Source organism: Pristis pectinata, chromosome 26 (assembly GCF_009764475.1).
Source record: "Pristis pectinata isolate sPriPec2 chromosome 26, sPriPec2.1.pri, whole genome shotgun sequence".
NCBI lineage: Eukaryota > Metazoa > Chordata > Chondrichthyes > Rhinopristiformes > Pristidae > Pristis > Pristis pectinata.
In genome coordinates, this window is record NC_067430.1 from 19237375 (window position 1) to 19249631 (window position 12257).

The window sequence follows — 12257 nt, forward strand, 5'->3', positions numbered from 1 at the left end:
AGATCAGATGCTGTTCCTTGAGCTGACATGGAGCTTTTTTGTAAATGTGTAAAAGGCCAAAGATAGAAAGATTGGAGTAGAAATGTGATGAAGAATTGAAGAGACAGGCAACTGCAGGTTCAGGATCACATCTGAGGACTGAATGGAGGTGTTCTGCAAAGTGACCACGCAATCTGTGTTTTGTTTCTCCAATGTAGAGAAGATCACATTCTGTGCACCAAATGCAGTACACTAAATGGAAGAATGCAAGTGAATTGCTGCTTCATTTGAAAGGAGATTTTGAATCCCTGGGTGATGGGAAGGGAAAGAGTAAAAGGGCAGATTTTGCACCTCATGCATTGCATGGAAAGATGTTGTGAGAAGGTGGGGGTGATTGTTGATGGAGATGGAAGAGTGAACCAGGGAACTGAAGAGGGGATGGTCCTTTTCAAATGCTGAAAGGGGAGGGAAGATGTGATTGGTGATGGCATCAAAATTCATGATGACATTGAAAGTGGAGGAGATTACAGAAGATGATTCTTTGAATATGGAAGCTGGTGGGCTGCAAGGTGAGGACATAAGCCATCTTAACCTTGTTCAGTATTAAAGGAGATTGTGTGAGAGTAGAAATACAGAAAGTGTAACAGATATGGTTGCGAACCCTGCCAATTATTATGGAAGAGAGGAAGGCACAGTTAAGGAATAAGGAATACATCTCAGTAATACCTGTGGAAAGTGTCCTTATCTGAACAGATACATCAGAGCTACAGAAATTAGTCAAATGTAAAGTAGGAGTTGCAGTCAAAATAGCTGTAAGAGTCTGTTGGCTTGGATGTTGGTTACTAACCAATTCCCTGAGATGGAGATACAGAAGTTGAGAAAAAGACAGAAAGGTATGAAAGCAAGAGCAGGAAGAAAATTGGCAGCAAAGATGATGAAGTTTTGTATGAGAGCAGCAACACACTGATGACTGTAGTAGGAGTAGAAGTGAGGGATGCTCCCCAATCGGACTGAAACAAGGATTGTTCCATACATCCCAAAAAGAGACAGGCGTAGCTTGGATCTGTGCAGATTCCCACACACTCATCTTTGATTTGGAAGGAGTTAAGAATGAAGTTGTTCAATATAAGGTTTAGTTCAGCCAGACAACATAGGGGTGGTGGTGCAAGGGGATAGGTTGGGCCTCTGCTCAAGCAAGTTCCTCAGGCCATCTTGGTGTTAGATGGAGATACAGAGGAATTGGATGTCCATGGTGAAAGTGAATGGTTGGGATCAGGAAGCTTTCTCAAAATAGTAAAGACATCAGACATGTCATGGATATAACTGGGAGGAGATTCGACAAGGAGTGAAAGGATATTCAAAGTAGGAAGAAATAAATTCTGTGTACCAGAACAGACTGACATAATGGATTTACCAGGAGAATTCTGCTTGTGGATCTTGGGGAGGAGGTAAAAGTGGGCTGTGCAGGGTTGGGGGATTGTAGGGCTGAAAGCTGGAGGAAAGACCACCAGAGGAAATGAAGTCAGTGTCTAGGAGAGGATAGCCTTATGTTCAATGGTGGGGTCATGATTCAGAGGATGGTATGAGGAAGTGTCCGAGAGCTGATGTTCAATCTGATGACACTGCTGGGGGTTGGTCATTAGTAAGCAGAGTCCTGTGAGTTCAAAGTGGGACAGGTCAGAGTGAGTAAGGGCAGTGGAAAAATTGAGGTTGTGAATTTCACGCTGGCAGTTAGCAGTGAACAGAAATAGAGAGGATAAGTGGGCAGAGGAAGGTGATCAGGGAGACTGGGGATTCTGAAAGCGAGAGAAAGAGTCCACAGTCTGGAGTGAAGACACCTGATCAAAGAAACGGGCAAGCAGGTGAACTTGGTGGAAGAAGCGATTGCTAGCCTCAGAATTCAATGAGATAGGAATGTAAGGGGATAAAACTGGGGCCTCTGCTGAGGACAGATTATTCGGGATCTGAGAGGGGAAGATGAGAAGGGAAAGTGAAAACACAGCAAGAGATAAGACTGGGTGGAGAGGTGGGGTCAGAGGGAAATGAAAAGGGAGAAAATTCTGGAGGAGTTTTAGAATTCAACATTTCTTGACATTTGTAATCCTTGGTGCCTAATAGATTTCTTGCCTCTAACATTTTTCCATGTTAATGATGTCTAAATATGGATTGGTGTTATTGTGAGCATGCGTCCAGAGATGAAAGGTGTTTTGCATCTTCAATTTGTGGTAATATTGGTCCACATAGTTTGAACAATTTACTGATCTTTCCAACCATGTATTATTTTGTGTTACATACAGCTGCTTTTACCAGCTCCCATCCTGCAGCTGGTTGCCAGATATTCCACAGGAACATTCCATGTACCTGTTTGATTTTTTTGCACTAGGAAGTGTCTCTGTTTCTATTCCAGACGTCTGTCAATTGTGAAGGGTACCAGTGGGCTCCCAAAGGTAGATCGATTGTTGAAATTCTTGGTTGATAGCTCAGCCGACTGCGAGGAGATTGTGCAGTGTGCAAACTGTGACCTGGAGTGCAAGAAGCAGGTGAGGTGTGGGAAATCTTGTGAAACCACTGAAATGTTTAAAAAGTGACAATAACATGGAATTCTGGAGGTTCCCCTTCTCTTCTAATGCTGGGGACCAGTTCCATGAGGACCAATCATGTTGTCAATGTAGACATGAGTGAGTTTGGATATTGAATCATTGCCCTTTGTTTATGAACTGTGTCTTTATTCAAACCAGATTCAGTCTTGAACCAACATCTTTTCAGCCAGTTTCAAAAGATATCAAGGCAGGAGAACTGTAACAAGTGCTGCCCTCTTCATTTTATGTAACCTGGTACAGACTGGGCTCTGTTAACCTTATTTACCACTGTGGATCCCCTGCAGGATCTATCCATGGTCAGTGCTGAATTAGCCTCTCATAGCCTGGTGTAGAAGTAGAAAATTCCACTTGTGACACATTTCACTTGATCGAGTGAGGAATTATCTCTGAGCTTGGAGAACTACATTGGTTCCCAATCCATCACCATGTTGATTTTAAAATTCTCATCCTTGTATTCAAATCCCTCAATGGTCTGGCCCTCTCTCATCTCTACAACCTCATCCAATGCTACAATTTGTTAAGATCTCTGAGCCCCTCCAAATCTAGCATCATAACAGTATCCCAGTTCCATCACAGCACCACTGTCACTGTGACATAGCTGCCCAGAACCTAAATTCTGGAATCCTATCCCCTTCACACCTAAATCCTTCAACATATAAAATTCTCTGTCTGCCTCGCTGCCTCTTCTCCTTTATCTTTGATCAGTCTATCTTTCTAACATCTCATTATGTGATTCAGAGTCCAATTTTATTTGGTAGTGAAGTATCTTTGGATGTTTTACTTCATTAGAGGCATTATATACTTGATAGTTGTTATGGCATAACAGAAATTATCGACTGGGTATTGATCATTACCCTGTGACTCATACTGAGAGCAGGTTTGGGTTCTATCATGATGCATCCCTGCCCCCAACCTGGTTGAACACTCTGTAGGCATCCATTACCTTAACTCAGTCCATGTATAGGAGGCCACACACAACCAGCATCTATACCAGTGGAAGGGACAAAATGCTTTTAAAAATATAACTGAGTTCTCCATTTTGTGGAGTGTCTCATGTTGGCACTTTCTCCCATTCAGGACGCAGATGCCATGTTTTACTGCAACACATGTAACCAACCTCTCTGTAGTTCCTGCCGAGATGATACCCACAGAGCAAAAATGTTTGCTCGGCATGAGATTGTCACTCTCGCCAAACGCACCAAGGAGCTGCACAAGAAATGTCGTAAGTATCTCTAGTCTTAACTCGGAAAGCTGCAAACTCTGAAAATCTTTCAAAAAGTTGGATTGTGGTGATGTACTTTTGTGTTTTTGGATGATTAATCCTTATGATGTGGAATAGTATGCCAGGGCATGAGTACACATTCAGTTTGAGAATTTGAATTCAGTTTGGAAAAAAATTTGGGAAAACCAGTTTGGACTATTGCAAAAACCTCTGGCTCAGAAAGTCCCTTCAGAATGGCCCTTATCCATTCTGCAACTCAGTACTCCACCAACATCCCCTGAATTGGCAATAAGTGCACCCATGACCATGCTACGAGAATAAATTTAAAAATCAAAATCAGCTTTAAAAATGTTAATAAGCCAGAAAGCCTCTGAGCTGCACAGATCAGGGAGGCTTGTGGTTCATTCCCTGATTTGTGACAAGTGTCTAACCTGAGCCAGAGTATGAAATAAGGAGTTGCAGTTTACAGAGCCAGCCAGAAAACTCCCAGCTGGAAAATGTGCATCAATCAACAACGGGATTGGACTTGATTTTGATGCACCCCAAGGCCAAAAAATCTCATTGTCTGAGCTCTCAAATGTAGAGTTGCCTGAGGGCAACTGGTAATTTTATACACCTGAATTAAGCCTTCCCTCAACCTCCTCTATTCCAAAGCAAAATAAAATATAGCATATCAATCTTTCCTCACTGATAAAATTTTCTACTCCTGGCAGCATTCTCATGTGTCTCCTACAGCACCCTCTCCTGTCCAAGCACATCTTTCTTGTAATATGTTGACTGCAACTGTAAGAGTATTTGAATTATGGTCTAAATAGTGTAGTGTACAATTCTAGCACAACATCCTTGTTCTTATGTTCTGTGCCTCGGCTCTGAAAGGAAAGCATCTCATGTGCCATATTATTTACCTTAGTTCCCCATCCTTCACCTTTCAGGATCAGTGGATATATATTCCTTCTCTTCCTCTACATTATTCTGAATCTTCCTATTTATTGTCTGTTCTCCTGCCTTGCTGCACCTCCCCAAATGCATTACTCTGCCCTTCTCTGGATTGAATTCCATTTGCTACTTTTCTGCCCAACTAACCAGATCGTCTTTATCTTCCTGAAGTTCAAAGCTTTCCTCCTCACTGTCAATAACACATGGCCAGGTTTTACATCAGCTGCGATTGTTTTATTATTGCCCCTGCATTTAAGTCTGAATGTTAATATATACTACAAATTCAAGGGACCCATGGAACCTCAGTAGAAACAGCCTTCCACTTGCAAAACCACCCACCAGCCATAACCCTTTGCTTCCTGCCACGAAGCCAGTTTGGTATTCAACTTACCGCTATCCCTTGGATCTCATGGGATTTTTTATTTTTTTAACCAGACCTTGTGGGACGTTGACAAAAGCCTTGGTAAATTCCACTTCGATTATGTCAAATCCACTACCCTTATTGGCCCTCTTTGTTACCTTCTCAAATAAAATCAGTCAAGTTTGTCACACATAACCTTTCTTAGCAGATCCATGCTGAGTCTCCTTGATTAATCTGTGCCTTTGTAAATTATGTTTTACACTGTCCCATAGGATTGTTCAGTAATTTGCCCAGTACTGTGGTTAAACTAATGGCCCACAATTGCCTGGTTTATTCCTTCCTCTCTTTTTAAAAATGGTACAACATTCAGCAGGACTGCTAACAGCAGTCATTAGTGTTACAGCCTGGGATATGTTTCATATGGGCCAGAAGATTCGCCCATTTTCAAAGATACTAAATTCCTTATTATTTCATCTCTTACTATGTTTATTACATCTGATATTTTACTATTTCAATAATTGATAACTCTCTAAAGAGTTGGTACAGTTATGATGGACTGAATGATCTTTTGAATGATTCTATAAACTTTATTCATGGGTTTTTGATCCCCCACTGACCTTCTACTCTGGTTCTGATTAAAACTTCCTCATCCTCCATCTTGTTGGACCATTGGTTCAACCCTTCTTTGGTCTTTCTGTGTTTCTAAAAGCCAACAAACATTGCCAGGCAGCAGATTCTGATAGCTGAAATCAACAGGTTGTTTGGGCACTGAGAAAATCAAGGAATATGAGGGATAGGGTGAAAAAAATCAGTTGAGGTAAAGGATATACAGAAGCAGGCTCAAGGGGCCCATTTCTGTTCCATCCTCTTATGCTGTTATATCTTGTGCTTTAACTCCACAGCTCTTCATGAGGAACCATACATCATGTTCTCTACGGAAAAGAAGTCCATGCTCTGCATCAACTGCTTCCGGGACATGCAAGTGTGAGTCAGGCATTCTTGGCCCAGAGCCCAGGACATTTTACACAGGATCATACAGAATATAGTGTCCAGAAACAGGGCATGCAACCCATTAGAAATTAGCAAAACATTTTCTTAGCTGGGTGTTAAAACAGAATGAGCTACAGGCTCCCTGCCATTGAGTCTGTGAGCTCCATGGTACAGGAAGGCCCCAGGTTCAATCCCACTGTGATCAGTGACAGGGTGGCACAAGGAAATGCTTTTTCCCTCAGCACCTCCAATCAAAGGAGAGGAACACCAGACAGATCTCTTCAGCAAAAACTCAACCTGATCTCCAACCTGATCAGCCATATTTCGCAGCTGCCAAGCTGGATAATACATCATTGACCAATAACTGCGCCAAGGACCTTTACGTTTTTGCTGTGAGTAGAATATTTACCCTTTGAAACAATGATGAGAAGGCCTGGAAGAACAAAAGCAAAACCCTACATGCATTGAAAATCTGAAATTGGAAGAAATTGGTAGCACCATCAGAGAGACGAACTGAACTAATGCACTAAATCAATGATAGTGAGAGAGGCATGGATTTATGGATTTATTTTTTGAAGTGAGGTTATATTAAGGGTGTCTCCTGAGCTGTTTCACTCATATGCCAACTATTTGCCTCTTCCAGTGAGAGCCGAGCCCACTGTATCGACATAGAGACTGCCTACGTGCAAGGTTGTGAGAAGCTGGACCTAGCTGTGATGGTATGCACACTGGAAATTTCATTATGGGAGAGTAAGAGGGGACGTAACTCCAAGACTGCTCTGGAGTCCATAGGAATCAAAGATTAACCTCCAAGGCAATTCTGTGAGAGAAACCCTGGAGAAAAAAAACATATTCCATTGAATGAAATAGTCTTTTTTTCAAATTTATCATGTTTGCCTTATCAATTGCAACATTATTGGCACGGGAAATAAGGCTCTGGTGCAGAACCCAGTAATCAAATAACAAAGTGACTGTTCACTTTCTAAGTGGTATAGGAAAGCAGGGCAACTTGATGATGTGCGTATCAGGTGACCTGTGGCAGGAATGAAGGGGAAGAGTGTTTGAAAATGAGAGGCTAGGTGATGAACCACTAAGAAATGCTGTATGTTTCACCAGAATTGCAGCTGTAGACATGATTCTCAACAGCAGTGAAGTAACAAGAATTGGTCAACAATGGTAATTACAAGAAGAATAAAATTCACAAGCTTAATGTTACACACGGTGGGCATACCCAAAAGTTATCAAGGAACTGAGGCACTGACAGAAGTGAGTGCCACATTTGCATCTCCTCCTTCCTTTCACTTACTCTCCATGGTAGTGTATGCTAAGGCTCCCAAGCAGGAAAGAGTGTTAACGTGGAGATTCAACAGTGTTAATTTAGAAACTGTGAGGGAAAAAATAAAGAGGAATAAAACCTCACACTGAAAGTCTTTGATAAATATCAAAGCTATTTTACAGCTAATTGTACAGTTGACTCCAATAATCTAGCAGTTGATTGTTTGGAAATCCTAATGATGCAGGATTTGGCTTGCTCATTAGATGGAATGTAAGCCAGGGGTCCAGAGTGCAAGTGGGGTATGGAGCCAGAGTCGAGGGTCAGGAGTGCAACAGGGCCCAGAGTGTGGACTGTGAGCTGAATGTATGGCCAGGACCTGGGTTTGGGTCCAGAACAGTAGGGGTCAGGAACGTGGGTAGGTTTACAGCTGGAACGGGGTCAGGAGTGCTCGTATATTTCCCCTTCTGTTTAAACTCATTGGGTGCACCGGAAAATGTATTATTTCCACTGTGTATCCTGCAGAAAAAGTGAACTAAAAGTGTATTTGGGTATTAATATGAGTACCATTCAACAGCCCAACAAAATCTGTTGGTCCAGCACTACCAAAGTTGCAAGAATGCTGGATTTTCAGAATTATGCTGTACGGTGAGAAATTAAAGTGAGGAAAAAGAAAATGTTCAATCGGTAAAAATTAATTTAATAGAGTCAAATATATATAGCATGGAAACAGGCCCTTCAGCCTACTGAGTCAGAGCCAAACCATTAAGAACGTACACAGGTAGTATGCACTTTTACCTAACAACCAAAATCCCTTTTGCATAATTATAAACTGTCCTTTTTAAATCAATCAAGTTCTTGCAGGTGTAGAGTGACACCTTTGACCCAGTATCTCACACCCAATACTGTACATTTAAAGTGCAGTCATTGTTATAATGTGGGAACCGCAATAGCTAATATATGCACAGCAAGCTCCCACATACTGCAATGTGATAACAAGAAGTAGTGTTCAAATAAGGTTGGTTGATGAATGGCCAGGGCACTGGGGATAACTTCTCGGCTCATTTTCAAAATAACATCATGGGAATGTATCTAACTGAAAGGGTAAGTGGGACCCTAGATTAATGTCTCATCTGACAATTTCTACCACCTTTAAACTGCACTGCAAGTGTTAGCCTAGATTTTGTGCTCTAGTTCAAGGCAAAAGTGTTGACCACTGAGCCATGGGTAATAGTAAGTTTAATACAGTAGAAGTTTGACAGCTCAGTGAGAAGGAAGCCCAGCTTTTGTGGAACAAGGGTGCAGGTGGTGCTTTTAAAAGAGCAACTGGAAAAAGACTTTTTAGGTCATTTTGTTGAGTTTTGTTTACTAGGCAGTAAAGGAGCTTCAAACATCTACACGAGAGGCCATCATTCTTCTGAAAGCCATGATTGACGAAGTGAGACTCAATGCCAATGAAGAGGAGTCGGCCATCAGCTCACTGTTCAACAGTATGCAGGTAAGGCACCAAATCAACAAATTACATGAGAGGCATCATTGACTGTGGCCCATTGGTGAGGGTGAGGATCTAGGGATCCTTCTTGACACAGATTGTTCTTCATTTCCCTAAAATCACCAGATGTAGCCCATGTTTCATTATAGTAAAGATGCTTTATCAATATAAAGATGCTTTATCAATGTAGTTGTTTTCTACTCTTTTATGGCTGCGGTCCTTCGCCAGAACAATGTAGAATATGGTTGTTCTTCCACTTCTACAGAGTGCTTTTCACTTTCTCAGCCACCATGTCCTCCCTGAATTAGATGCCAGGGCATATACAATTGGGAAACATGTTCTTGATCTGTTGATAATGCCCATCAATAATCTGGAACTGGAAGGCCTAGCAGTGATTCACCTCTCCTACTGTTAATTGAAATATAAATGAGATAGATTTATCTTAGAAGATAACATTTTGGGATCCAGCATGCAAGTTACCTGAGTCATGTTATGAATGCTTGAGAGGAACAGACTCTCCATGCTCTTCACCACTAGGGTCTATTGTGAAATAATTCATAAGGATATTAATCATTGTCATTGTAGCTTGTAACCAGTAGAAGGATAAAAGGTGAAGAGATGATCTTCGTGTCCAGCAATTCTGATCCTCTTAAAAGCAGCTGGGATCTCCTCATTGCCCAGTTGTTGTTCAGCTATGGTGGGATGAAGCAGGAGCCTGTGCGTAATTACAGAGATACACACCAGTCCAAGTCATCTTGACTTTATACAAATCTGGGTTTCATGCTTCTACATTAAAAAATAACAGGTTGCACAAACAGATGGAAAGAAAAAAGAACCTAACAGTTAGGTTTGCAACTAGGCCTCAGTGCCACTAAAATAGGAAGGAATAAATCATCCAAGGTTCCTGATCATAAGGGGCAAGGACAGGATCTAGGACTCCAAAGTAATATCAGCATCACTTCCATAGGCATTAAGTGCCAGCATCATTAACACCAAAAGTTGTGGCAGCATAAATCTGATTTGTTCACGAGAGGTCATCTGTCTGACTGGAGTGAGGAATGGCAACAGCTGCATCAGGAAGTGTTCTCCTGGGAGCTTTGACCCAATCTAAACCTGTCATCTCGTTTTGAACAAGGTTATCTGTGAAAATTGACCACAGTTTAAGTTACCAGCTTCCACAAGCCGGCTGCTTTGATGCTGCAATTAGATCCTCTCCTTTTTCTTGCTCCTGTATAGGAATTCTGGTACATTTCAGTTTGGCTTTCACGTGGCAACACAAGAAACCATTTCAACCCCTTGAATTGTTTCTGCCACTTAATTAGGTTATGACTGGTATTCCTCCTCATTTGCCTCCCTATTTCTTGATATCCTCACCCAATCAGGCATGAAAATATCAACATCCACAGTCATTTTGGAGAGAAATTTCCATCCTAAATTGTTTCCTGATTCACTAACTTAGCGATCTAGCTTCACTTTTAAGATTTGAATCTAGAAATTCATCTTTAGTTGCATGTGTAAAATGTGTGGGAAGGGACTATGTGTGCAATGCACACGTATGTATGGAAAAAAAAAGGAAGATCCTTTGCAGTGCTCATGTATTTTATATCTGACAGTTGTTTTCATGTTCCAGGAAAAATTAGCTGAGAAGAAGAAAATGTTGCTCAAAACTGCTCAGAAGTAAGTGTGTCCTCAACAGCCAGGTGGTAACAGTTTGGGAGGGCAGGACTGGAATACAGAATATTGCTGGGCATCTCCCTAATGGCCATGGTATGAGGACAATGAGTAGCTGAACTGCCCAGACCAGCTTGCAGAGTGAAACTGAATGCTCTTGCAATTCTTTCTCTTATATTCTATCAAGGCTCCAGCACAGGAACAAATCATTCGGGGCAACATCACTATCACAATGCTTATGCTCTATGCAAGTATCGTCCTGACCTATTTCGTCTTACCTTATCAGCAATACTTCTAAGCTTTGTCCCTTGTGTTTATCCAAGTTCCCGCAAAACATATCTGGACAATTCATTCCAAGCTCTCCATGTAGTAGTGTGTTCTACCCTCTAATACAGTATTCTACCCTCTAATATACGATAACAGTATTTTCAAACTCATTTTTGGGTGCACTGGCTGAGTGTGGTACCAGATTCAGGTTCCACAAACATGTACATTGAGTTTCAAGAACAAGGAACTTTTCCGGGAATGTTGTTATGCAGGGATTGTCTGGGGGAAGCAGGGACATGTAGCCATGTTTGTAACTGCTCTATGGGTAAAGTGATTTCTCCCGAATCCTTATTATATTTATTAGTTACTATCTTATATTTACAGTCTCTAATTTTAGACTTCCTTGAATGTTATATGTAGAGGTATTTCTTGAATGTTATGTGTCGAGGTAATATTCCAGAAAGTGTCAGACACAATCACCTATTATCCCTACATCAATTCGAATGTTCACCAGACAAAACAATAATGAGATAAGAACATAAGAAATGGAAGAAGGAGTAGGACATACAATTTGTTGTTCTTGCTCTGCCACACAATAAGATCATGGCTGATCCTATGCCCCAAGATCACCTTCTGGCCTGATCCGCATTCCCCTGACCAAAGGTCCACTGATCTCAGCCTTGAATGACAAAAAAAGAGCAAAATACAGAGATGTCTAGCGCCATTTAAATCTTCTGGTTCTTTTTCCAGCCAACATGAAGAGAAAGAGAAAGCTTTTAAAGAGCAGCTTTCGAATATGGCTGCACTCCTGCCCACTCTTCAGGTAGGTGAGTGAGGAAGTGGTCTGTGGAGCAGAGGATGTGGTGGTCGGGGACTGGATAATGCACAGGCTGTTATAGAACAACTGCTGCTTGGTGCAAAGGAAGCCAAATTGAAAAATTCGGTCAATTTGACAGGTGAGAGCGGATAATGAAAACTCCTACATAAACTGGAGTTAGATCTGGAGCAGCAAGTACAGGCAGTAACTGGTTATGAATGCCCGACTTATGGACACCCCTATACATGAGTGAGCTCCCATGATATTATTAAATTCAAAAGTCCGACGTACATACATACGACTAGTTTGCTCTCTCTCTCTTATAGTAATTGTTCTTTCAAATCAGTCTTATGTGCTTCTGCTGCCATTCTTTACAATAAAATGAGAATATGGTCACTATATTGAGTGATTTTTATGTACTTTCTAACTTATGGACAGAATTGATTTAAGGACATCTGTAAAAATGGGACCCGTTTGTTACCTGGAGATGGCATTATGTTACATTAATTTTTCTGCTCACAGTCATTCATCTGTGCACCCAGACAATCGCATCATTGTGTCACTCGATATCGCTGTGCAAACGCACTCCAGCAGGGGCCAGTGGGTTGCAATCAGAACAGACTGTTTTGCCCAGTTTAACTTTCCTGAT

At 41.5% G+C, this 12257-nt stretch overlaps 1 protein-coding gene across 1 annotated transcript in view; it reads left to right on the forward strand.

Annotated features, from left to right (window-relative positions):
* Positions 1-12257, forward strand: part of rnf207b (ring finger protein 207b) — a 47289-nt gene that overhangs the window by 13333 nt on the left and 21699 nt on the right. Inside the window, exons 3-9 of the mRNA XM_052038999.1 lie at positions 2387-2519; positions 3657-3801; positions 6001-6082; positions 6732-6807; positions 8734-8859; positions 10484-10530; positions 11542-11614. Of these exons, the coding sequence (XP_051894959.1) occupies positions 2387-2519; positions 3657-3801; positions 6001-6082; positions 6732-6807; positions 8734-8859; positions 10484-10530; positions 11542-11614 (682 nt within the window). The remainder of the gene's footprint in view (positions 1-2386; positions 2520-3656; positions 3802-6000; positions 6083-6731; positions 6808-8733; positions 8860-10483; positions 10531-11541; positions 11615-12257) is intronic.